At 37.5% G+C, this 26,962-nt stretch overlaps 1 protein-coding gene and 1 pseudogene across 1 annotated transcript in view; one reads left to right on the plus strand and one right to left on the minus strand.

The window, feature by feature from the left end:
- LOC115868682 (cytochrome c oxidase subunit 7C, mitochondrial-like) overlaps window positions 1-4,315 on the minus strand; it is a 33,009-nt gene extending 28,694 nt beyond the window's left edge. The window contains exon 1 of the mRNA XM_045287655.1: window positions 4,229-4,315. Within this exon, the coding sequence (XP_045143590.1) occupies window positions 4,229-4,315 (87 nt within the window). The remainder of the gene's footprint in view (window positions 1-4,228) is intronic.
- A 226-nt stretch (window positions 4,316-4,541) lies between these two features.
- LOC101642517 overlaps window positions 4,542-26,962 on the plus strand; it is a 178,303-nt pseudogene continuing 155,882 nt past the window's right edge.

Consider the following 26,962-nt stretch of genomic DNA (forward strand, 5'->3'; position numbering starts at 1 on the left):
ATTAACACTCCCTCCTCATCTACACACAATATGTTTTCCAGTATCTATCTAATTCTCCCCTAACCTAAGAGCCAGCCCCTCCCACTCTACACAACCCAGAAGCCTCTGCAACATTTTCAGCACAACCACGATGAGGCACAACAGCTTCCAGAAGCTGCCACAAAAAATCAAGAGAAACAATTACTGAAGATTACCCAAACACAATGCAATACACAGAAAAAGAAGCCCTCGGATTGCCAGATAAAGAATACATGAGAATGTTGCTTAGGGACATACAAGAAATTAGGGGAGCAATCCTGAAAAGAGATTAAAAAAAAATGGAGATACTAGAATCCTCACACCCAAAGGAAATGCAGGAATTAAGAGATGACAAAGAAAAAATAAAGAACAAAGACCAATAGAATAGAATAAGTGGAAAATCAATTCAGTGAACTTGAAGATAACCCAGCAGAATTCAGTGAACAAGAGAACTAATCAAACAAGAAAGCAAAAAATCTGAAGAAAGCCTGAGGATGATGTGGGATATCATGAAGTAAAACAGTATTCGAATGATTAGGGTGTCTGAGAAGGAAGAAACACAAGCCTACATTTAAACTAGCAGGGAATTCTTGGAAGAAAATTTCCTCAATATCAAAAAGGAGGAGATGATAATCATTTGGGAAGCATAAAGAACACCAATTAGATTAAACCCCCTAAAACACATCAAGACATATAGTAGTCAAATTATCTAACTTCAAAGAAAAGGACAGAATCCTGAGAGCAGCTAAAGAGTAAAAGGCAGTCACATATAAAGGTAAATAGATAAGAATAAGTGCAGAATTGGAACAACATATTCCGAAAGTGGCAAGATAACAATCGCAATCCAAGAATACTTTATCCAGCAAAACTCTCCATCAAACTTGAAGGAGAAAAAAAAGTTTGTTCAAATTAGGAAATGTCACCATCATTCTTCAAAGAAATATAAAAGCTAATTCCTCTGTCTGGGGTAGGCAAAGTACTCTTCAAAAAGAAGAGTTGGCCTTGCACTACTTTAAAACCTACTATACAGCCACAGGTGTCAAAACATCCTGGGACTGGTACAATGAGGTACATAGATCAATAGGTCAGGGCAGAAAACCCAGAAATAAAAACACCCACATACAGAGAACTTTTGGTTTTTGAAAAGGCCCCCAAAACATTAAATGGGAAGTAAATTTCCTCTTCAATAAATGGTACTGGAAAAACTGGATATCCACCTGCAAAAAAAAAAAAAGAAATAAGACCTATATCTCACTCCATGCTCAAGAACAAACTCAAGGTGGGTCAAAGATCTAAATGTAAAACCAGACCAGGAAGGAAAAGCACATTTAGAAACTGATTATGGAAGCAATCATACAATTCTGTTTGACGAGATTGAACTACGGAATGATAAAAGCATATATATTAACTCCCAAGTAATAAAAAATGAAAAGAAAAGAAAGCAACAAACAAAACATAAACAGCAAAAAACATAAATCCAGAAATGGGTTTGGGGCTAGCACTGAATCTTAGCTGCAACGACTAGTTGGAGAACAATTACTTCTTACCTGATGGCCCTGCTCAATACTCGCCCTCAGAAAGGGAACACAGAAGACATGGGTGCTAGAGCAAAATATGGTGAAGAATTTAGATGGTGCCCAGCTATCAGATAAAATAGTGTCTGGGATCTTAAAGGCTTGTTTCCAAACTAGCAGCCCTATAAGTGAGATGCCAATTAGGTTCACATGGAACGAGCACACCATCATCAGTCACCGAGGGATTGTAAACCATATCACCTGAAGTTGAAGGAGAGACTAGTATCAGAGCCTAAATAGTAACAATCCAGTTTGCAGAAGGCGATGGTTGACAGTGGGAGCCCCAGATTCATTTGGGAACCACATAGGAAATAAGTCTCCAGAGAACTCCCTCTATCTACAGTTGAGGGGTGGGAGGAAAGTGGCAGTACTAAACAGAGTGCATTGGAGAGACAAGTATAGAAGATCAAAAGCATAAATCTGACTTGAACAGTTCACACTTTGTCAGCACATCCCTAAGATGCATGCTGTACCTGATCTGGCTTCCAAAATTCTATGTTTTGGGTTTGTATTGTGTTGTTTGTTCTAGGGTGTATCTCAGAGGTGTCATGTCATTGAAGGTCACCCTCTTGAAGTTGTGTTGTATGTTTTTCCATTTCTCTGTGTATGAAACCCAGGATTGAGGAAACAATAGAGACAGAAAGTAGAATAAGGGTTTTGCGGGGAAGGGGGTACAGTGGTGCTGGTGGGGTAAATGGGATATGATGTCAAAGAGTCCATGTAGAAAAAGAATGTTTGGAAATGATTGTGGTAGTAATTGTACAATTCTTCTTGGCATGATTGAACTATGGAGTGATATGATACATGCACTAAATCCAAATTTTAAAAAAAAATGACTTGTTAAAAGATGAGTATTATATTCCTTAAATACATATTTGAGATTTCACACAGAAGCCAATGAAACTTAAAAGACTAATAGACTACTAGCCAATTTGGGGTCCAGAGGTTATGCAAACAGTCAATGTAGTTGACTGCTAATTGAAAGGGTAGAAATTTGAGCCTACCTAGAGACATCTCAGAAGACAGGCTTGTGAGGGATGTGATTCAATCATCATTTCTACATAATGAGTCTCTCAATAAAGACTCTAGCCACAGAAGCATCCTATTAGGTGAAAGATGTGGTGGTTGATGTATATAGCAGATAGCGTGCCATGCTTTCTTATGGGTTCTGTGAACTGTTCTAGAAGATTATTGAATTGTTGGGAATGGAGAGAGCCATCAGGTCAGAAGTGAGGAGTTTGCGGACTCTTGTACTTATGATTATGGTTGGTACCATCAGATGGATGGTAGAGGGAATGCTCAAATTTGTAACCAACAGTCAGGAGAAAAAGTGTTGTGGAGACTCCCAAGCTGGTTGCTGGTTTCTAAGATCTCGGGCAGATTTAACAGACTGGAACACTGTGTCCTTTTTGTTTGTGAGTGCTCAGGGACTTCGGGTAATTAGGCCGCTTGGGTCAGAGGAAGCAGTACTGATGTGCAGCTGATGCCAGATCTGAGGAGGAACAGGATGGAACAAAACTGATCATTGATTTTTGTGGCAGAAAAACATAGTGTTTGATTTTTTCCACTCAGCTGAGATAGTAGGAAGAGAGATTTTGAAAACCTTAGCAGGGGGTGTATTCTCACATTGTTGAGCACTTGCTCTGGCCTCGACATCAAGGGAGACACTTACGTAAGTTAAAAATTATTTCAAAATAGAAAAGGTCCTCAGTATTACATTGCAACATAATGTTATCATCATATTAGAAAGAAGAAAATAAAAACTCACTGATGAAGTGACTTGCTACAGCTCCTCCCAGTAGCCAGTGCAGAGGCAGGCTCTGAAATTACTTGGCCTGGGTCCAGAGGCAAGGCTGTATGGGTGTGACTCCGTGGCCTGCAGAAACCCACCATTCTAACCACCGTCTTAAAGTGACCCCACGCCAGACACCCATATACATGTTTTAATGGCCCAGGAAATTTCTGATGAGTTTGAATTAAAAAAGATCCAAGGATTTTAATAAAAGGAGAAGGGGAGAGAGAGAGAAAGAGCAAAAGAGACACAGAGAGACAGACACACACACAGAGTGAATCACTGCTTTAGAACGTTAGTCTGCTATTTTCAAATTATAAGGTGGCAAAAATTCCCTTTCCATCTGACTTCTATATATTTCACCACATTTCCAAGTCTAACAAGAGTATTCTACTATGCAAATATCCAAGAACGCCATAAAGTTAGCATTCCGTCACTCCCCCAGCCGCTTAAATCTTTAATAGCATTTGCAATCTCTTCTGTCATCTGAGGCTTTTCCAATCTTAATTTACCTTTACTCCTTTCCTTTGTGTTCAGTCAGACACAGGTATAAATTGGAAGTCTCTAATTAACTACCTAAGGAAAATTACTGTGTAGCCACAAAGAGATCTACAATTGGCTTAATTAGAACCAAAAAAAAGCACTATTAAAATTAAAGTTTCATCCTGTGCATCTGTGCATTTTTAGATTTGGAAAAATGCTTTCATTTTACACACACTGGATAGAAATGATAAGTTTTACCATTCTCAGCATGTGGTCAGTGGAAATGTTCAGTGTATTATTTGTACTAATTTGGAAATGTTCAGTGCATTATTTTGTACTAATTTCCTTGGAAAGCACTTACCTCTGTCACATCCAGCAGACACAGGGACTGTTGATGAGTAACAACTAGGGTCCTACCGGTGTTGTCATCAGGTGTCGTCAAGGGCATTCCTACTCACAGCCACCTCATGTGACATCATAAAAATGCCCTATGGGCTGGGTACAGGTTGGCTACTGAACAAGAGGTCATCAGTTCAAAGCTGCCAGTTTCGTGGGAGAAAGATGAGGCTCTCTACTCCAGTAAAGATTTACAGTCTCGGAAATGCACAGGGGCAGTTCTACTCTGTCCTGCAATGTAGCGCTGACTGTGTGACACTCTTGAGTCAGAATTGACGATGACAGTGAGTGAGTGGTTGATCTGTGTGGAAGCAAATTACCGGGATGGAATCACTGGGTAGGTTTGAGCGGTCAACCTGTCTGTGGACATGAGAGCAAGTAACATCTGCTCCATCACAGTTCTTTAAAGTCCACGTAGGCAGTAGTTGAGTTCAGTATTATTCCAGTCAGTCGGAAAACGTTTCCCCTCTATAGCTCCATCTACCTTTTTATCATTATCTATTTCAAGTGTGTGAAAATCATAAATGATGGGAGAACTGTAAGACACCACTCATCCTCATTGGAACCTAAACTTATTCTTTAAGTATAGCAGAGTTTATAGCCTCTCTTGAGCAAGCATGGGACCTAGGCTTTTCCCTGATAACTCTTTGGACACTCACGAGTCTCTTTTGATCTGCTTTGTTACAGAGCTGATATCCCCAGGTGGCAGTGTATCCCTCTCTAACGGAACTTTGCTTCCTTGGCATCTCTATTTGTTGCCAGTGGTGCTCTGGGCCCAGCTTGAACCAGTTCAAGAGAGCTGTTAGTTTCATTGTCAAGAGTTTCGTGATATTGTTGTTGTCCTGCTGAAGTTTGAAGTGGGCTATGCTGAAGTATTTACACCACAGAAATCAGGTAAAAGCTACCTACCAGGGCCCCTCTTACCTTGAGAGCCATTTGTTAAAAATTCACAAGCACATCATAGGTGTTGGCAGTAGTTACTTACTATTGTGCTCAGTGCTAATTAATGAGCCAAATTACATGTCTTCTTGCTGTTCATTTGAGAAAACAGCAAGGAGTTGAACAAACACAGCTGAAAAATTCTCAGGGAAAAAAATAGTTTTCCTAAATTTTCTTTCCTTTTCCATGTCTAGCCCTCATTTTTGGATCCTTCCCCTTTCAAATAGGTGCCAGCATAGAAATACTTTAAGGTGGTTTTCAGTGTGACTTTTATTTAATTATTACTAGGCTACGTATTGTGGAAGAGATCATCAGTTGCACATATCTCAGTTCAGATAGAAGCTGAAGAAAAGGAAAACAAGTCTATGAGCCAAAATATGACCTCGAGTCTACCCGATCTGCATTTTGAGAACATCTCAACAGATTTGATGCATTGGCTATAATGTCATAGAAGCCCTGAATAGCTATGGGAAGACGTCAGGAACATCAGACAGGTAGAACATAAGAGGTCATTAAAATGATAGGAAAGAAAGAAAATATTAAAATGGATAGCACATGATTCTCTGACTCTTGTGCACACTCATAAAGTAGCTAAGGCGATTAGAAACAATTATGAAGTAAAAACACTGCAGAGAAAATTCTGAAGGGCAGCTCAAGAAGACAAAGTAAAGGATTATAATGAAATATGTAAAGACCTAGCGTTAGACAGCCAAAAGGGAAGACCATGCTCAGCATACCTTAAACGGAAAGAATTAAACATAAAAAAATCTAGCCTCAGGTTGTATTACTCAAACAATTATTGTATGATGCTATAAACATCAAAAGAAGGTAGAAAGAACACACAGTCATTAGACCAAAACAAGTAGTCTATCTCCAACCACTCCAGGACGTAGCATATTAACAAGAACCAGTGGTCCTGAAGGAAGAAGTCTAATATGCACAGAAGACATTAGCTAAAAGCAAGGCTCCTGAAACTAGCAGAATGCCAATGGAAAGATTTCAACAAGTTGATAAAGCATGGACTCACTCACTCATCTTTGCCAAGAAATTTGAAAGACAGCTATCTAGCAACTGACTGGAAAATATCTATATTTGTACCCGTTCCAAAGAAAGGTCAATCGACAGAATAGGCAAATTATAGAACAATATAATTGATTTGACATGCAAATAAGATTTTGCTGAAGATCATCCAACAGTTTTGGCAGTACATTGGCCGAGGTTCAAGCTGTATTCCAAAGAGGACGTGAAACAAAGGATATCATTACTGATGTCATATGCATCTTGGCTGACAGCAAAGAATACCACGAAGATATTTACTTCTGGCTACTGACTGTGCCAAGACATTCCATTGTGTGAATCATAACATACTGTGGATGGCGTTGAGAAGAACGGGATTTCCAGAACACTTCATTGTGTTCGTGTGGAACTTGTACTTACATCAAGAGGCAGTTGTATCAATAGAATAGGGGGATACTGCATAGTTTTAAAATCAGAAAAAGTGTGCACCAGGATTATAACCTTTTTCCATACTTTTAAAATTTGTATGCTGATCAAATGATCAGAGAAGCTGCATCATATGAAGAAGAAGGAGGCATTAGGATCGGAAGAAGGTTTATTAACAACCTATGATGTGGAGATGGCCCAACCTTGTTTACCGAACGTGAGGAGGACTTGAAGCGCTTGGTGAAGATCAATAATTGCAGCCTTCAGTATGGATTCCAACTCAGTGTAAAGAAAACAAAAATTCTGACAACTGGCTTAATAGATAACATCATGATAAACCAAGAAAGATTAAGTTTGTTAAGGATTTCATCTTGCCTGTATCCACAGCCAATGCCCATGGAAGTAGCCATCAAGAAATATAAAGGTGTATTGCATTGTGTAAATGTGCTGCACAAGACTTCTTAAAAGTGTTGAAAACAAGGATGTTACTTTGAGGACTAAGGTGCCCTAAACCAAGCCACAGTCATATGCATGTGAGAGTTGGACATTGGATAAGGAAGGCCAAAGAAGAGCCTGTGAGTTTGAATTACGGTGCTGCTGGAGACTATTGAAAGTACTGAGAGCTTCCAGAACAATCACATCTGTCTTAGAAGAAATACAACTAGAATGCTCCTTAGAAGGACGGCAAGACTTTGTCTCACGTACTTTAGACATGTTATCAGGCCAGACCATCCTGTCTAGAAAAGAGAATTATGCTTGATAAAGTGGAAGGGCAGCAAAAATGAGGAAGACACTTGACAAGGCGGGTTGACACCGTGGCTGCAAAGATGAGCGCTAAGTGACAACGGCTGTGAGGATGTCACCGAACTCAGCAGTCTTATAGTCTGTTAGCTATTGGGTTGCTATGAGTCAGAACCAACTCTCTGGTACTAACAACTAACAACAATCTTGTTTACTCCTTTTCTCTTTTTCTCTCACCAGCTTTATAGTATTGAAGAACCGCTTGTGACAGAGAACGAAGGGATGAAAAAGCAATGCGGAAAGAGCTGAATTTAGACAGCTCTTTGTCTCCAGTTGTGTTCTCTGTTCATGTCCTTTTTTTTTTCAAAAAAAATCATAGAAACTTGGAAATAAGAGTGTTGAAAAAGCGGAAAGTTCTTAGAGAATATTTTACTTTGCTTAAGAGACCTTTTTAAGAATGTATCTTGCATCTGAAATTGTATGCACTCAAGCACAGGGCTTGATGTGCACTAGATCGGATTAGAAATCTGCGGCATCTTTTGTCATGTCGGTGCTAGTTCGACAGATCCTGTTAGAATCTTACTGCCAGTTCGGATAATGCGACTTGAGTGTGGAATACAGTGTCATTTTATCCTTCTGCCTGGGGCTACCTTGTCAGCCCAGCTCTGTTTTATTTATCATAGTCTATTTTCTGCCTTTGTTCGCTAAGATGTTTTATCATTATTACCCTCCCTCTATATACGTATCTTATTTTCCTATTTCACAACTCAATAGATTTCCTTTTGAAGTTACAGAGAATTTTAAAGAAAACAGTTCAGGCAGAAACCATCAGGACATGAAAGTTTCAAAAATTAAATATACCAAGTTCATTGCAAAAGTAGCAATTTATTTGTAGACCCATGTAGTATTTCATACTTCACTCGGTACAAGTTTCTAATAAAGAACATCTTAGGTCTAATAAAAATTTAATGATAGGATTAGATTTTTCCTTTCATCTTGATATTTCCAAAGTGTTAAGAGTCATTTGAAGTTGGGAGAACAATCAATCATGGTATGCCTGGCTTATTTTCCCTAGACAACAGTTTCTCAAAGAACTTACCGGAAATCATAGTGCAGCTTTAATTGAGAAGTTAACAACAACAACAACAACAAGAAAGCAAAAAAGAAGCTTCACTGTGTTTTTTTTCTCTCAACCCTACCTGTACATCATGGCTAAATGGAAAACAATTGAGTAGATGTTGGGCAAATTTTATGTATATATGTCAGTCCCATTCCAAATTCTTCCATCTCCCCCACTGGGGACTCTGAAGTTGGGAGTCAATGGTAAGTTGGTGAAGGATATGAGAAACCAAAATTGACCATATATTTACTGTCATTTTTATCTTTAACAATATAATTTTGATCATATCAACAATATTAACAATAAAATAATAGTAATAGTCATATTTATAAGCGGCACTTATTGGGGTGTATTCCTGTAGGGTACCATTTGAACCATCATTTGAACTTAAAAATAATGATAATGTATTGTTATCATTTTAATTATACTATAAAGGAAGCTAAAACATTAGATAGACCTGGAATCAGAAAGTTGCTAAATGGTAAAACTAAATACTCTTTCTCCAAAGCACACTTGCCATTTTTCACCCTTTTGATATAACAACTGACCAAAAAAAGAGTATTATCAATTTATTTGGAGAGGAAAATTTTGCTTAATAATAAAAACAATTTACTGCCCTACAAAACTCAACTTCTCTGAAACTTTCCCAATAAATATTTAAGGAAAGATGTTTTATAACATTTTATAAAAATGTAAATTGACTTAGAAAATATTAATGTATTTCTCAAACGCAGGTAATAAGGGAAATGGGAATTAGGTATTCTTGAAGAAGAGCGAAACTGTGTTAGAATATTAAAATTTTAATAATGTTCTGCTTCTTGCCACAGATGTAATACTTATGTTTGAATCTAGGAATAAGCTTTGGGAGTTTTATTCTGAGTTAGTGAAGATTTTTTTTAGCTTGTGCTTTCTTGCTGTCTAGACTAACTGGTTTGTTTATCTGATTCTGTTTCTATCCTTTTTTCCCCCTTATGTCTTCTCCTGCTTTTTTGATAACTATTTCCTATTCCATTTCATTAATTTTCACTCTAAAAGAGTTCTTTTTAGAATACTGGCTTATTTCTAAAATTGTGACTTGAGAGGTGGGCTCCCTGATTCTCAAGTAATGAAATGTTTTGGTATAAATATGACAGGGATTCAGTCCCATGACTTGTTGAAAATCCTGACATTGATATTGCATCCTTGGCCTTGGTGGTGAAAATGGGTTTCTCATGGTGGCTAAGGGAAGGATTGGAGATTGGAGCCTCGCCGAGGTACCTCCAAAGAAAGGACTGGTTATCTACTTCCAAAAGTCAGCCACTGAGAACCTGGGGAACACAGTTTCATTCCGACACTCACAGGCTTGCCAGGAGTTCAGATTTTTTCCACAACTGTTATTTTGTTTTGTTTCTTATTCGTTTGTGTGAAAATAGAAAAATTCTGGAAGACAAATGCTATTGATTGAATTGTGTTCCCCCAAAATACATGTTGTAAATCTTAACCCTGGTAACCGTGTTTATCAATCTCATTTAGGAATGAGTTTTCTTGTTATTTCATTGAGACCACAAGGTGTGTCCTTTAAGATGTATAAAAGATTAAACAAGCAATGACGTGATCAGAGAAAGGGGAAAGAAATGCCACACTACCTGAGGACAACCAAGAAAACATGGAACAAGGGCCTTCTCCAGAACGGACACACAGAGAAAGTCTTCTGCTTGGGCCAATACCTTGAATTCAGACCTGTAGCATCCTAAGCTAAAATTGAAAATAAATTTTAGTCTCTTAACACTACTCATTTGAGATATTTCTCTAAGTGTAGCACTAGAGAACTGAGAAAATGAGTTTAAATGAGGTTTTATTTATCATATTATACTTTATTCTGAAATGTGTTCTATCTTTATAAAGCTCTTTATATATACTATCCCTCCTCCCATTTTAGTGGGAGCTCTTATAGCTATTACAATAATCTATAGTTCACTTAGATCAAACATGATTGTACAATTGCTGCCACCATCATTTTCAAAACATTTTATTTCTTCTTGCACTCTTTGATATCAGCTCCCTTTTGTCCCGTCCTCTTCCACCCTACCCCCACAGGAATCCTTGTTAAATTAAATATTATTATTATTATTGTTATTTCTTTTCTTTTAACCATATCTTACATCATCCAATGTATCAATTCACCTACCAATCTGTCATTCGTTCCCCTTGAGTGGGGTTATGTAGTCATCGTTGCTATTAGTTCCCCCTTCTCACCTTCCCGTCCACTCTTTCTGTACCTGCAGGGAATGATTACTCCCATTACTATTTATTAAGGCTTTATTTGTCTTGGATTTCATGTATCAAACTATCTCAATTATACAAATGAACATACACAAGTCTAACAGAATTAATGAAATGAAATTAAGACCATAATAGTAGGGGGAGGAAATATTAAAGAACTAGAGGATAGTTATGTGTTTCAATAGTGCTATACTGTGTCCTGGATATATCATGTGTTTCATCTGGCTCATGCCAGAGTATCTATCTGGTCCTCAGCCCAGAAACTGTGCGATATGTACATTTTCTCTTATGTCTGTTCTGTGGTTTGAATTTACCTCAGTGGACTCATGTTGTACTTGTCCTTTTGTGCTTGGCTAACTGCTCAGCATGATGTCCCCCAGTTCTTCCATGAAATCAGGTGCCTCATTGTTTCTTCACTCTTTGTAGGGGTGTATAGTACTCCATTGTGCGTATATACCAGAGTTTTTTTATCCATTTGTCTATTGATGGGAATTTAGACTGTTTCCAATTCTTTGCAATTGTGAACTGTGCAGCAAGGAAATTGAGCATAGATGTCTGGCCATGGCCTATTTCTTATTTCTTCTGGGTATATGCCCAATTGTGGAATTGTGGGGTCATAAGATAACTCAATTTCCATCTGTTTTAAGTATCGCCAAGTCACTTTCCATGGTGGCTGTACTTACCTACAACACCACCAGGAGTGCCTGCGAGCTTCTATCTCACCAGACCCCCCTCAACACTTGTTGCTTTCTGTTTCTTGAATTGGTCTTTCCTTGTGGGTGCTAGGTGGTATCTCATGGTTGTTTTGATTTGCATTTCCCAGAGGGCTAATGATCAGGAATATTTTCTCATATTTATTGATCATTTGGATTTCCTCCTTCATGAATCTTCTGTTTAAGTCTTTGCCCACCTCTTCTGTGAGCCATTCTTTATTTTTCTTCTTGTGAAGTTGCAGGGTTCTGTAGATTTTAGAGATAAGAACTTGGTCTGATGTCATTACTAAATATCTTTGCCCAGTCTGTAGGCTCTCTCATTTCTCTCTTGAAGAAGTCTTTCGATGCACATAATCTTTAGTATGTCCCACATATCTGTGTTCTCTTCCTCTGGGCGAGTGTCCATCATTATTGCTCATAGCCCATGTATACCCTGAATTAAGGTTCTTAGCTTTGTCCTTATGTTTTTGTTGTTGATGAGCCTGATAGTTTTGGGTTTTACCTTGAGGTTTGTGGTTCACCTTGAATTTGTCCTTGTGTATGGGGTGAAGTAAATAGGTCTTGGTTCATTCTTTCCCAGGTTGACACCCAGTTTTTCCAGCACCATTTGTTAATAAGGGCATCTGATTCCCATTTCATTTTTTTTTTGTTTGGGGGGCGGAGCTTATCAAAGTTGTCTGTATTCTGTTGTTTTTATTATTTTATTTCTGGATTTTCTGTTCTTATCTATTGGTCTGAGTATTTTTCATTATAAGAGTACTGTGCTGTTTTGGCAACTGTGGTGTATAACAAGTTTTAAAGTCATGTAATGCTGCCCCCCTTTATTATTCTTCTTGAGGAGTTCTTTGCCAATTCTGGGTTTCTTCCCTTTACATATGAAGTTGGTAGTCAGTTCTTCCATTTCTTTGAGAAATGATGCTGGTAATTGTATTAGGATTGCATTGAACCTCTATGGTGCCTTCTGTAGGATTGACATCTTTACAATATTGAGTCTATTGATCAACCAGCCTGGGATATTTTTCCATTTGTGAAGGTCCTTTTTGGCTTCTTATAATAATGTTCTGTAGTTTTCCTCATATAGATAATTTGGTTTTGGGTTAAGTATATCCTTAGCTATTTCCATTTTTGCTTGGCTATTGTGAAAGGTACTACCTTCTTGAACTCTTTTTCTGTAATCCCATCAGTTGTATATAGCAATCCAATTGATTTATGCTCATTGACCTTGTATCCTGCCACTCTACCATATTCCTCTATCGCATTTAGAAGTCCTATTGTGGAGCCTTTGGGGTTCTCAAAATATACAATCATATCATCTGCAAATAATAATTTCACTTCTTTCCTCAGATGTATATCTTTGACATCCTTCTATTGTCTTATATTATTAGCTAGGGCCTCCAAGACTATGCTGAATAAAAGTGGGGACAAGAGGCGTCCTTGTCTGGTTCGCTTTTTCAGTGGGAATGTTTTCATCTTTTCTCCATTGATTATAAGGCTGGCTGTTGGATTTTCTTATACAGCTTTAAGTAGATTGAAGTGATTTCCTTCCAGTCCTTTCTTCTTGTGTGTCTTAATTAGGAATAGGTGTTGAATGTTGTGAAATGCTTTTTTTTGTTGTTGCATCTATTGATATTATCATGTGGTTTGTCCTTTTTCTTCTCAGTGTGAAGGATGATGTTGATGGGTTTTTGAATATTGAACCAAAGCTGCATCCCTGGTATGAGTGCCACTTGATCATGATTGCTATCAAGCATCCTCTGATAACTGCCTTTGCTGTATCCCATAGATGTTGGTATGTTGTATTCTCATTCTTTTTGTTTGTTTGCTTGCATATTTTTTGTTTTTGTACTTTTATATAATTTGTCTTTTCTATGTTATTTCTTACTGTCTTAATAACTTTCTGAGATTTACCTTTTCATAATTCTATTAGTTTTTCCCCCCACTTATTTCCCCTAACATTTTTTAAATTTTTCTATAAATCATTTTATTGGGGCCTTTTACAGCTCTTATAACAATCCATACACCAATTGTATCAAGTATGTTTTACATATGTTGCTATCATCATTTTCAAAATATTTTCTTCCTGTTTGATCCCTTGGTATCAACTCTTCTTTTTCCCTCCCTTCCCCTGTATTCTCGTTCTTATTGGTTTCCAGAAACTTCCTGATTTTAACTTTAATTTGGGCCAATATTCACTCATTTTGAAAAAGTTAGTTGTTCATCCTCCAAGTATTTACTCTTGTTTTTTAACCTTTCTTTTGTTGATTTCCAACTTTATGATGTAGTGGTCAGATAAAGAAATCTGAGTGACCTTTATATGTTTGTATTTGCTCAAACTTGACTTGTGTCCCAGCATGTAGTCTAGTTTCAAATGTGTGCCATGTGAGCTTGTAAAGAATGTGAATATTTTGCAGTTGGGTGGAGAGCTCTGAATGTGTCTATTAGGTAGAGCTGACAGATTGTAGAGTTAGGTTCTGTAACCTCCTTGTTGAGTTACTTTCCCACTGATCTATCCTACTCAGAGTGTATGGAAGTTTCCAACTATGATTGTTGATCTCATGATTGCTTTTTCCATTTTTTGAAGGATTTGGTTGACAAATTTCACAGGCCTCTTGTTGGGCGGGTATATGTTTATTATGCAAACTGACTATTGGTTAATTGATCCCTTAAGCATTATATAATGCCCATATTTATCTCTTGTTATGTTCTGTACCTTGAAATTAATTTGTTTGAGATAAGAATTTTGACTCCTGCTTTTTTTAGATTGCCATTATCCTGTTATAACTTTCACCAACCTATGATCTTAAACCTGTTTTTGTTTGGTTTTTTGTCTGTGAACTTGAGATGTGTTTTTTGCAGACAACAGATTCCTGGGTTTTGTTTCCTAATCCAGTCTGCTAGCCTTTGTTTTTTAATGGGGGGATTCAAATGATTGACATTCAGTGTTATTACATCCAACTATGGATTCTGTGATGTTCTTTTGTATGTTTTGTGATAGATATTTTCCTCTGTCTCTCCTTAGCAGTGTAGGGAAATTCATTCTTGCCTTCTTTGTCACCAATTGGTCAAACATGCCTTGGGCATTGCTTTCAGTGCTCTAACTTCTGAGAGAGTTACACTATGCATTTGATCTCATATTTGTGCTCTGTGGATATTGGTCTTCTGACCAAAGTTGATTGGCAAGTAATTTTTTCATGCTGGTTTGTTTTTGTTTGTTTGTTTGTTTTTTATGTATTTTCTAAATTGAAGGGTAGCTCAGGTGGTCCCCTCAAGTAGCTCAGTCAGCGTGATTGCGGGCATCAAGGGTGACACTGGGCAGACAGATCACACCAGCAATGCACAGTGTGGGCCAGGCAGAACAGTGAGCAGCCTTGGAAGGGGGAGCCAGGTTTACAGCAGGAAAATTCCCACTGCCACAGGAATGGGTGCGGGTTGCAGAAGGAGAAGCCCCACAGCCGAGGGTGGGGGTGCTTGCATAAGGTAGAAAAAGCCCTACTGCTGTGAGAACTATTTATTTTTCTCTTCTTTTTAAAAAAATATTTTATTGGGGACTCTTATAGCTCTTATCACAATCCATATATACATCCATTGTGTCAAGCACATTTGTACATTCGTTGCCATCATCATTTTCAAAACATTTGCTTTCTGCTTGAGCCCTTGGTATCAGCTAAAATTTCTCTCTCCCCCACCTTCCCTCCTTCAAGAACCCTTGATAATTTATAATTTATTTTTCATGTCTTACGCTGACCATTGTCTTCCTTCACCCAATTTTCTGTTGTCCGTCCCCCTGAGAAGGGGTTATATGTAGATCCTTATGATCAGTTTCCCCTTTCTCCCTCCACCTTACCCTTACCCTCCTGGTATTGCTATTCTCATTTTTGGTCCTGGTTTATCTGTCCTGGATTCCCTGTGTTGTGAGCTCTTATCTGAATCGGTGTGCATGCTCTACTCTAGCCGGACTTGTAAGGTAGAATTGGGGTCATGATTGTAGAGGAGAGAACCAATAAAGAACTAGAAGAAAGTTGTATGTTTTGTCGGTGCTATACTGCATACTGCACCATGTCTGGCTCATCTCTTCCTTGTGACTCTACTGTAAGAGGATGTTTGATTGTCTACAGATGGGCTTTGGGTCTCCACTCCACCCTCTCCTTTACTCGCATTGATATGATGCCTGATACCTGATCCTATCTGTGTTAGTCTGGGTAGACTAGGGAAACAAATCCATAGAAACTCATATTTGTAAAAGAGAGGGTTTTATATAAAGGGTAATTGTACATTAAGAAAGCATCCCAACCCAGTGCAGTCCAAACCCATAAGTCCAATATTAGCCCATATGTCTGATACCAATCTATAAAGTCCTCTTCAGACTACACATGCAATGATGCCAAATGCAGGATGAACACAGGCCAGTAGGTAGAAAATCTTTGGATCCAGTGGTGTTTTAAGCATCTCAACACTGGCAGGGGTCTCTACGTGGCTTCTGGCTGCATCAGAGGAGGTCCATGTGGCTTCTCCTCCTCAGGTATGTCTTAGAGTGAGTCAGCCTTGTGTCTTGTCAGTAGTGTGTCTCCAAGGGAGTGAGTAGTGAGAGAGAGCCTTTCCCACCTCCAATGAGGAAACCCAGAGTTCTCAGATTTCTCAGAAGTTCATTCCCACACAGAGGCCTCATTGGCTGTGATCCAATTGACAGGCTAGACTTCATCACTGCACTCTTAATCCTCTCAAGTCCAAAAATTGACACCAGATTATGTAACTACCACATCATCAACACCTCATGATCACACCGGCTGGTGTGTTTCTTCCATGTGGGCTTTGTTGCTTCTCAGCTGCTTGTTTATCTTCAAGCCTTTAAGACCCCCAGGTACTATATCTTTTAAGAGTCGGGAACCATCTGCTCTATTCACCACATTTACTTATGCACCCATTTTGTCTTCAGCGATCATGTCAGGAAGGTGAGTGCTATGGGTTGGCACTGGACTACTAGCACTATGACTCAGAATCACCGGACAGTCATTTGACTGTTTTATTTTGCGTTATGGGTTGGAATTGACTCAATAACAGTTAATATAGGCATAAGAAATGTTTTGGAAATTTGATGATGAATGGGCAACAATATCTTAGTTTGTGGGTTAAAGAAATGAAGTTTTCTATCTGTGTTATGATTTATAGTCTCAGAAACCCATACAGGCACTTCTACCCTGTCCTAAGGGTTCCTGTGAGTCACTGTGAGAATTAATTTGACAGCAGTGTTTGGTTTGGGGTTGGTTCTTAGTTTGTGATGAGGTTGCAGTTCTTAATTATGGCACATCAGGTTGAATATGATTTCCCTGAATGTCCTCAGGCTTTTGAATCTGGAGTCAACATTGTTTCATACTCTATCTGTGTTCCTGGTTTAATCCTTGGGTAACATGTATTTTTTTTCTGAAAAATAAACCAAAAACCAGTATGGGTAATGCAGCAGTTTATTGCTACCCGTAATGAGGACAATTCTGTTTCTCCAGATATAAAACACCTCAGGCCCTCAAATTTGACCTTCTTTTCCACTTCATAACTTGGAACTTCTGCTATTCTTGCCCTCTAGACCTGTCTAGAATCTTGTATTATTTATGGTATCTTATCATAATGGGATGACAAACTTCATCAGTGGTGCATACTCTCTGCTTCATTATGAATGTTTCAGAGTTTTATCTCCAATATACTTGGTAGCCAATCTGTAGGAAACAGATATGGCAGTCTGCTCCCACATATACTACAACCTTGGAAACCCTCTTGCAGTTTCACTTAGTCCTTTAAGATTGCTAAGAGTAAGAATTGACTGGACATCAGTGGGTTTTTTTAATACTAGAAAATTTTAAATATTTAGAGGAAAATATATTTTTTTGTTGAAAATTCCAGAGTAGCTACTGCCACAACATCATGAATTTATGGAAGGAAGTAAATGTGTGTGGACATGTACATATATATATATATACACACACACATATACATATATATGTATATATAGATACATATGTATGAACCAGAATATTCATATATGTTGATATGCATACATATAAACCCAAATCCACTGCCATTCAGTGATTCTACAGTGCAGAGTAAAACTGTTGCTTAGGGTTTCTCAGTGTGTAAATCTATATAAGTGCAGACAGTTTTATCTTTCTATTGTAGAACAGCTAGTGAGTTTGAACCACCAAGCTTGTGGTTAGTAGCCCAGCATTTATCCCACATTGCCACCATGACTCCTATGTATAAAAATAAATAGGATAAATTATGGATATATTTGTTTTTTTTACTTTAGACCTGAGAAAATTCCTAGGTAGGACTTTAAATCCATTTGGATGGTTACATTCGTTGGTAATCTTAGCTCACCTGCCATATGTTTTCACGGTTCACAGTTCAAACTTACGTAGATGCCTGAGGATTGTCTGATTAAAATAATAATGTCCTGAGATATCAATCTATTTATGGTTATAGATAGAGTTTATTATCAGTTATATTACCTGTCCAATAACTTGTCTCTTTGAGAAGAAGCACAATGATTACTACCTTTCTCCCTCTACTTATTCAGCTAGGACCTAATTCTTTACCTAACTCTTCACCGATCTCCCTCCTTGAACTGTATTCTAAAAGACAAAAGAAAAAACACAGTTTTTAATTTCCACATATTTATTCAATCAAAATATATGTCCAAGATATTAAATAATTTATTTTAAATCTTTTTAATTTTTGACTTATTTTTTTCTAACACTTAGAGATAGAATATGTGTAGGGACCATGCCATAGTCTGTTATCTATCAGGGTATTGGATAAAATACTTGTTTGGAAAAATAATGTGTGATCTTGCAAATTACCAGATAAAATATGTTAAATGTAATACATTGGCCATACAGAAAATACTTGGGCTTTATAACTATGTCATTTGGAAAATTATCAAATGATATCTCATTATATCAAAATCTTTTTTGTTTCAAATTTTATGACGATAATGGGATAAGTATAATAAAAAATACATCAGAATCTGAGAGTAACTGTCTTTTCTCAAAGTGTCACATGGGGAAAGAAATATGATGTAGGATTATTAGTTGTGGTGGTTAGATGCCACTGAATTAGTTCTGAACCATAGCAAGCGTATGCATGACAAAAGGAAACACTGCTAAATTCTGCACAATGCTGACTATTGTTCCTCTGCTGCCGCTTATTGTTGCAGCCACTGTGCCAATCCATATCCTTGAGGGCCTTCCTCTCCCTCACTGCCCCACTACTTTACCAAGTCTGATGTCCTTCTCCAGGGACTGGTCTCTCCTGGCAACATGTTGAAATGTGGACGATGAAGTCTTGCCATTCTTTCCCCTAAAGATCACTCTGGTTGTGCTTCTTCCAAGACAGATTTGTTTGTCCTTTTATTAGCCCACGGCACGTTCCATCTTCTTCTCAAGTAACACAATGCAAACGCATCTGTTCTTCTTCTGCCTTCTTTATTACATTTCCAACTTTCACACACATATGAGGCGATTGAAAATAGCATCATCAGGGTCGGAGCCACCTTAGTCCACAAATAAACATTGTTGCATTTGAATATTCTAAAAAGGTCTTCTGTTTATTTACCTAATGTATCCTTTTGTTCTGGTTGGCACTCAACCATTTTAAGATATAGCACAGAAGCAAGGAGCAATGGTACTAAAAGAAGAAGTTCAAGTTGCACTGAAAACATTAGCCCCAATCAAGGCTCCATGAACTGATCGAATACCAATTGAAATGATTCAACAAGCCAATGAAGCACTGGGAGCACTTACTTGTCGTGTCAGGAAGTTTGGAAGACAGATTACTGGGCCAAAGGACGAGATTCATATTTGCACCCATTCCAAAGAAAGGTGACCAGTAGAATGAGTCAATTATCAAACAGTATTACTACTTTCATATGAATGTACAGTTTTTCTGAAGATCATCCAACAATGGTTACAGCAGTATACTACCAGGGAGCTTCCAGAGGTTCAAGCTGGATTCAGAAGAGGATATAGACAAGCGATATAATCACTTATGTCAGATGGGCAAGGGATATCATTGCTTAGGTCAGATGGATCTTGCCTGAAAGCAGAGAATTTCAGAAATATATTTACTTGTGTTTCATTGACTATGCCAAACATTTGACTGTGTGGATCATAACAAGTTATGGTTAAACTTGAGAAGAATGAGAATTCTAGAACACTGTTCTTTGTGCTTGTGGAACTTTACATGGATAAAGAGGCAGTTTTGTGAACAGAACAAGGGAATATTGCCTGGTATAAAATTAGTAAAGGTGTGTGTCAGGGCTGTTTCCTCTCATTGTAACTTTTCAGTCTCTATGCTGAGCTGGTCTATATGAAGAATTCAGCATCTTGATTGTTGGAAGCATTACTAACAACCTATGCTATGCAGAGGACACTGACATGCTTGCTGAAAGTGAGGAGGACTTGAAGCACTTATTGATGAAGATCAACGATTTCAACCTAAAATATGGATTGCAACTCCATATAAAGAAGACCAAATCATCACAATTGGTACCAATAGGTGACATCATGATAGAAAGAGAAAAGATTGAAGTTGTCAAGGAGTTTGTGTTGCTCAGATCCACAATGAGTGTCCATGGAAGCAGCCGTCAAGAGACAAAAGTCAAGTTGCATTAGGAAATCTGTTGCACAACACCTTTTTAGAGTATTCAAAATCAAGATGTTACTTTGAGGACTAAGGTGCACCTGATTCAAGCCATAATATTTTCAATTGCCTCATGCATGTGAAAGTTGGACATTGAATAAAGGAAAACTGAAGAAGGTTGACACATTTGAATTATGGTCTTGCTGAAAAATCTTGAAGATACTCAGGGTAGCTAAAGGGACACACAGATCTGTCATGAAAGAAGTAGAGTCAGAGTGCTCCTTGGAGGCAAGGAGGCAAGGCATGATCTGACATATTTTGAACAGGTTGTCAGGAGACATGAGTTCCTAGAGAAGGACATCATGCTTGGGAAAGTTGAGTGGGAATGAAACAGGAACGCCCTCAGGAGATGGGTGGACACAGTGGCAGTCACAATGGACTGGAGCATAACACAATTGTGTCGATGGTACAGGGCCTGGCAATGTTTCTTTCTGCGGTGCATAGGGTTGCTATGTCATCCAACAACAGTAACTCCACCCTATTCTTCCCACAAATGCTTTCCTGCTTCCAGAAGATCTCGTCGTGCAGTCAATTACATTACGGCAGATCATATCTTGTGGGAGTCCTGCCACGGCCAAGTTGGCATAAAACCTAACTATCACACTCTTAAACTTCAATTGCATCATCTAGAAGATAAGGATCATTCCTTGTATTATTGTTTTGAGAGATGGTTATAGTAATTATAAAATTCTTTGACACACCCTATAATGGGATAAATGCTACATAACTGTTGATTGTTACCCTCACTTCTGAGTAAAGGTTGTTATGTCATAATAATATTATAGAAATCAGTGTCAATTTTCTCTCTTCTCCACTCCAAATTTATTTTGTTCCCCACATCTTCCCCAAATATAATAATCATAAAATAAGGAAAACATACAATTTTCTTTTGTCTTCCATACCACTAGTCTCCTCTACATGCACACATCCACCAACTGTTTATTTACTTAAAGCACAAGCTTTTAGGAGGTAGCCACAGATTCTTTATCAACTATAATTTGTTAGCCACTTTGGTTGGGTGTGTCAGAATAGTAGCATAACTTATAATTTCTATAATATGCAGCAAATTAATAGCCGCTGTCATATTCATTTTTGAAAATCTTCACTTTCTTCAACTTAGTATTTTTGCAAAATATATTTTTGAAAGAAGTTATAAAATTACCTCCAAAGAAGCTTCTTTTCCTGAGGACAAGCAAGGGCTCTCACTGTAGAGAGATGAAAACAAGATCGACCCTACATCTGCTGTAGTACTATGAGGCACACCACACTGCTTTCTGATTTCCATGTAGAAAATTTTCTAATACCATTCTCTTTTCATTTTTTCTCTTTTTTAAAAGATGCATGGACCTATCCCTTGCCACCCATTTTGCTAGAGGTTTCAATTGCCCTGTTGTACTATTTTTCAACCCTTTTACATATTTATTGTTCCATAAACCTAGATTTTGATTTTCTTTCATACTTGATTTAATTTATTTTGTGAGTTTCTGTTCAATTTATGGATTTTGAAATAAATCTCTCATTGGCTCTTTACACTATAGACTGCAGAAAATCTGATTTATAAAAGTTCACTTTGTTTTTGATGTAAAAGCAAATATTACATTTGATTTGTCCTCAGTCACAAGAGGTTATTAAGGAATGTTTTGATATTAGTAAACTTAGCCCTTTTTGATTTTCAGTTGAAGCAAAGAAGAAGGATATTGATATTTGCCTGAGTTTCATATTTGAGCTGACTGATCTATGATTATCTTCAAATGCTTATGTAAGTCTTGGTCCTGTCTAAGCAATCTATTAGTTACAGAATTTTAACTAATCAGACACAATAATCAGTCAACTTTATTTTAGACAAAAAAACATGTTTATACTTATCATGAAACCTTGTTTCCACTTATGAATATAGAAACAATGATCAAGACATTTTACTTTGGATTCTATAAGATTTTCTTAAATGAGCTAAGCAAACTCTTGGTACCTGTACCTGGTACCACCTGTGTAGCCTTAAAAATAAAATGGATATCCATCTATAAATATGGAGGTGTAGTTGGTATCATACCAATTTTACATAAAAACCACAAAATTGGATAAAAGACAAAGAAAATATTACTCAATATAAAATAATTTAAATACGTGTGTAACTACTAAAGGAAAGGTACGGAATTCATAGTTTCAAATTATATTTATGTGGATTTTAAATATACCCAGATTACTTTATTGGAGAATCCTGCCAATTGTTTAAAGAAGAACTAAGGCCCATTTTACACAATTGCCCCCACAAAATAAGAAAAGACGGAACAATTCCCAATTAATTTTGAGTCTTCATAGCCTGATATGGAAACCAGATAAAGACAGCATAAGAAAAAAAGAAAGACTAATCAGGTTGAGAACAAAGACTCAAAATTATTCAGCAAAATGCTATAGAATCAAGTCTATCAATGTGACTATGTAAAAATAATTATATATTACAATCAGGTGCAAAGCTAGTTCCTTGTCTAAAAATCAATCACATACACCATCTTTTCAGACTAAAGGGAAAAAATCACAGGGTCATATTAAAATGAGAAACAAAATATTTTTGAAAGAAAAAAAATCAGCATCCATTTAGATTTAAGATACCAAAAATCTTTTCAGCAAATTAGAAATGGAAAAATTATTCTAAAACATGAATGAGACCCAGTCATTAAAACAAACAAAAGCATAAACCTTATCCCCCAAACAAAATATCCCTGCAGGTAAGATCATGATTGTTGGTGAAAGACTAAGCACTTTCCTTCTAAAACTGGGACCAAGGAAGACTGCCAACTTGCACCATTGTTTAATGAATGCAGTACTTAAAGTCCCAGCTAGAATAATAAAACAAGAAAAGGAAACTAAACGCAAAAGACGGAAAAGAAGAAATAACTGTGTTCCTATTGTAGATTTCATAATGCTGCAAGGCATCTGAAAAAAAAAAACCACAATAAAATAGAAGCAAAACAAAACAAAAAGCAGTGAATTTACAAATGAGTTTAGCAAGGTAGAAGGTATAGGATACACATACAAAAATGAAGTATATTATATACCTACACTAACAATTGACATGAATAAAGAAATTAAAGACAATTTATAATCATTCAGAAAATGAAGTACAGGTATTTTGATATTAATCTGACAAACCATGCATAGTATTTGTGTATTTAAAACTACAAGATAATTTTTTAAAGATATAAATAAATCTAGATAAATACCATATTATTGAATTGGAAGACATAGTAAAGATGTCAATTTCTCCCAAATTGCTCTTTATGCCTATCCCAATTTTTATCAGCATTTCAGAAGGTTAGGGTGGATATAGGGCAAGTTCATTCTAAACTGTATTTGGGAAAGGCAAAGGAAAGAACATAGCTACAACTATCTTGAAGTAGAATAACAAGGGAGATGTTGGTAGGTGACATGCAATCATTCCCAATTCAAAGCTGCCCGATGGACAGCAGAAGGAAATACAGCCCAGTCTTGTGCCATCCTCACATTGGTTGTTATCTTCAGGGAGATGGTTGCAGCCACTGTGTCAGTCCCCTCATAGCGGGCCCTCCTCTTTTTCACTGTCCTACTTTACTAAGAGTAATGTCCTTTTCCGGACCTGGCCTCTCCTGATAACATGTCCAAAATAAGGGAGACAAAGTCTCATCATCCTTGCTTCTGAGAAGCATTCGGGCTATACTTGTTTCAAGACAGATTTTTGTGTTCTTCGGGCAATCCGTGGTACTTTCAATATTCTTTGTCATCACCATGATTCAAGTGCATCAATTATTTTTTCCTTGGTCTTCCTTACTCAGTGTCAAACTCTCACATGCATATGAGGGAATTAGCAATACCATGGCTTGGGTCAGGTGCACTTTAGTCCCCCAAATAGCATCCTTGCTTTTAAGAATTTTGAAGAGGTCATGTGCATCAGATTTACTGCTGCAATGCATTGCTTGATCCCCCCACACCCTACCCCACTTTTGGGTGCTTGCTCTTATTACCTGTCCATTTCCTCCCATCCACCCCTACCATACTCCAAGAAACTATTAAGTCAGTTATTGTCTCTATAGTTTTACCTGTCCTGGATTTCATATAAAAGAAAATATACAAACAAACAACAACAACACAGAACATTGAAAAACCTCGCTTGAAAGGATTAAATAAATTAATAAAAAACAGAAAACATTAAAAATGGGTCAAAAGGGACAACAAATTACAATATATGAACATTTAACCTACTTAAAATTTAATCTACGTTAGTCCTCACATCCCTAGTCAATGGTCAGAGGAAACTCATCAGAGGGCTATTCGAAGTGGGGACTGTGCACATGGATTTCAGGCTCCCACTGTCATCCATATCCTCCTTTAAACTCAGTGCTTAGAATTTAAACTCTAAGACTTTTCCTTTCTCTGCTCTTGGAATTTATTATTTAAAATTATTGCCTCATACAGGCTGGGGTGCTTTCTCACTGTGGACTTAGCTGTCACAGCATTTAGATGGCTGCTTGGTTTTGTTTGTCTGTTTGTTTTGTTTGGTTTTGCCTTTATTTCTCTCCAAAAGCTTTATTGAGGTAAAATTCACATATCATATACTGCTATAGTTCAGTTGTATTTTAAAAGTGATGCATATACATTACCACAATCAGTTCTAGTGCATCCTCCCCCTTCCTGTATTCATTCCCTAATTCCCCTCAAACTCCCCCCATCCACTATAAACTAATACATCAATTATTGTCTCCATACACCAGTCACTTCTGTGCTTCAAAAACTGGGAAACATACCAAAAGGAAAACAACGAAAAGAGAATGAAAACATTATATATATATATAATGAAAACAAGCCAGAGGAAAACATCTCTGTTGAGAATCCATCAAAAAAAAATTTAAGCGTAGAATAAATCCAGAATGAGGCAAGAGATAGATCAAATGACCAGGTATCATATTATATCCTCGTTCCTTCCACACTAAAATCAAGTTGAGAATAATCTCTGTTTGAAAGCAAAGCTGTTCCTATCCCTGGCCTATGGTTAAAGGGGATATGCCAGAGGCTTAATCTGACTCGATAATCTGCAGATGGATTTTGGGCTCCATAGCCTTCTACAAATTGGATGTTCAAAATTTAAACTCCGGTACCTTTCTCTCCATCATATTTGAATCGTGTTATTTATCATCTTTGGATCACAGAGGCTGGTCTCCTTCTTCCATGTTGGCTTAGTTAATGCTTCACTTAGATGGCTGCTTGTTTGCATACAAGCCTTTAAGTCCCCATGCACTGTTCTTTTTGACAGCCAGGCACCATCTCCTCTCTTCACCACAATTTGCTGTACCACTCATATCTCAGTGATCTCTTCATGAAGGGGAGTATTGATCATGGCCATGTCATAAGAACTAAATGTTCTTGGTTTGGGGCTAGCATTCAATGGGAGCCCAGAATTCATTCACTGGTTTACAGATTATGTATTGCTCTGGTTCACTTTGAATATCTCATTATCATGTTATAACAAAGAACATTATCAAACATCCACCTTGGGACATAAAGCAGTTGCCTGAATAGCATCACTGATTTATTGAATGACGTAGAATTCAACACACTGTTGAGAAAAAGAGTTTATGAAAATATAGCCCAGATGTGAACTGAAATCTGAGTTGTTGATTTGTACTGACTGAATTCCTAAATGATTGAGCTCTGTTTCCATTGACCACGGGGTTTGGTAGTAGGGGAGATTTTTCGGTAATATTCATTAACAAGGGCCTATCAGATTAATGCATGTCATATTAAAGCAAAGAGGGTATTAAAATAGTAAATATATGGTAGATCATGACCTCCTCTCATTGAATGCCTGCTAAGCCAAAGATTGCAACCAAGTCTGAAGACTGCCCATTTCATTGTCTTGGGGTAGCTGCCATTTGCTTCTTCTCACACCAGGGCATTTGGGTCTTAAGTCCAAAGGCTATGGGGAATTATGAGGTAGATTCCAGTTCATTCAATAGGGTTTCATTTTGGTGTGGCCTTTGGGACAGGGCACATTCCCTGACAGGAAAAAATCTAAGGTCCTCATAATACATAACCCATGGTGTGGTTCATGGAGGGTTGGGTAGAAAATATTTAAAGAGTGTCTAGCCAGAAAGATAATACCAGACTTATTCTCTCCTTGGCTTCTGTATAATTATTGTGAGGATCCCTTTCTGATATGAGATGTCTCCTCCCCATTTACTCATCAACAGAAGTATAAATTCTTCTCTGAATTCTAGAAGCTCTCTTCCTCTGATCTTAACTTCACTTTGCAGTAAATGTCCCTTCCCAATCCTGTGGAGCATCTGGAGATTGGGTGAGATGCTATCTCACTATTGTACGGCATCAATGGACACTCTCCTTTTCCCCACTGCTTGAGGGAGTGACTCCAGCTGATGTGAGGTCTCCTCTTTTAAGATAGTTCTTAAGGTGTGCATATAAGGGGGAGTGAAGTATGGTTCCTGGAAAGTAGGCTGGCTTTCTACCCTTTATTCGGAAATTAGTCTCTAAAATGTATTTGTTGTTTTTCCTTATAATAATGGGTCCATATATTATCTGTCCTTTGGTGATCGAATAACTTCCTTTAGCATAATGGTTTCCATGCTTCATGCTTTCATCACTGTTTTTTTATGGACACATAGTATTTTGTTGTGTGTATGTATCATAGTTTATTTTTCCAGTGCTCTACTCTTGGGTAGTTGGGCTGCTTTCAGTTTCTGACATCCACTCGTGATTTGTCTCTTTTTTCCTTTGGGATATGTGCCTAAAAGCACATATTGCTGCA

Source organism: Echinops telfairi, unplaced genomic scaffold (assembly GCF_000313985.2).
Source record: "Echinops telfairi isolate 266 unplaced genomic scaffold, ASM31398v2 ScPeMD7_18;HRSCAF=68, whole genome shotgun sequence".
Classification (NCBI taxonomy): domain Eukaryota; kingdom Metazoa; phylum Chordata; class Mammalia; order Afrosoricida; family Tenrecidae; genus Echinops; species Echinops telfairi.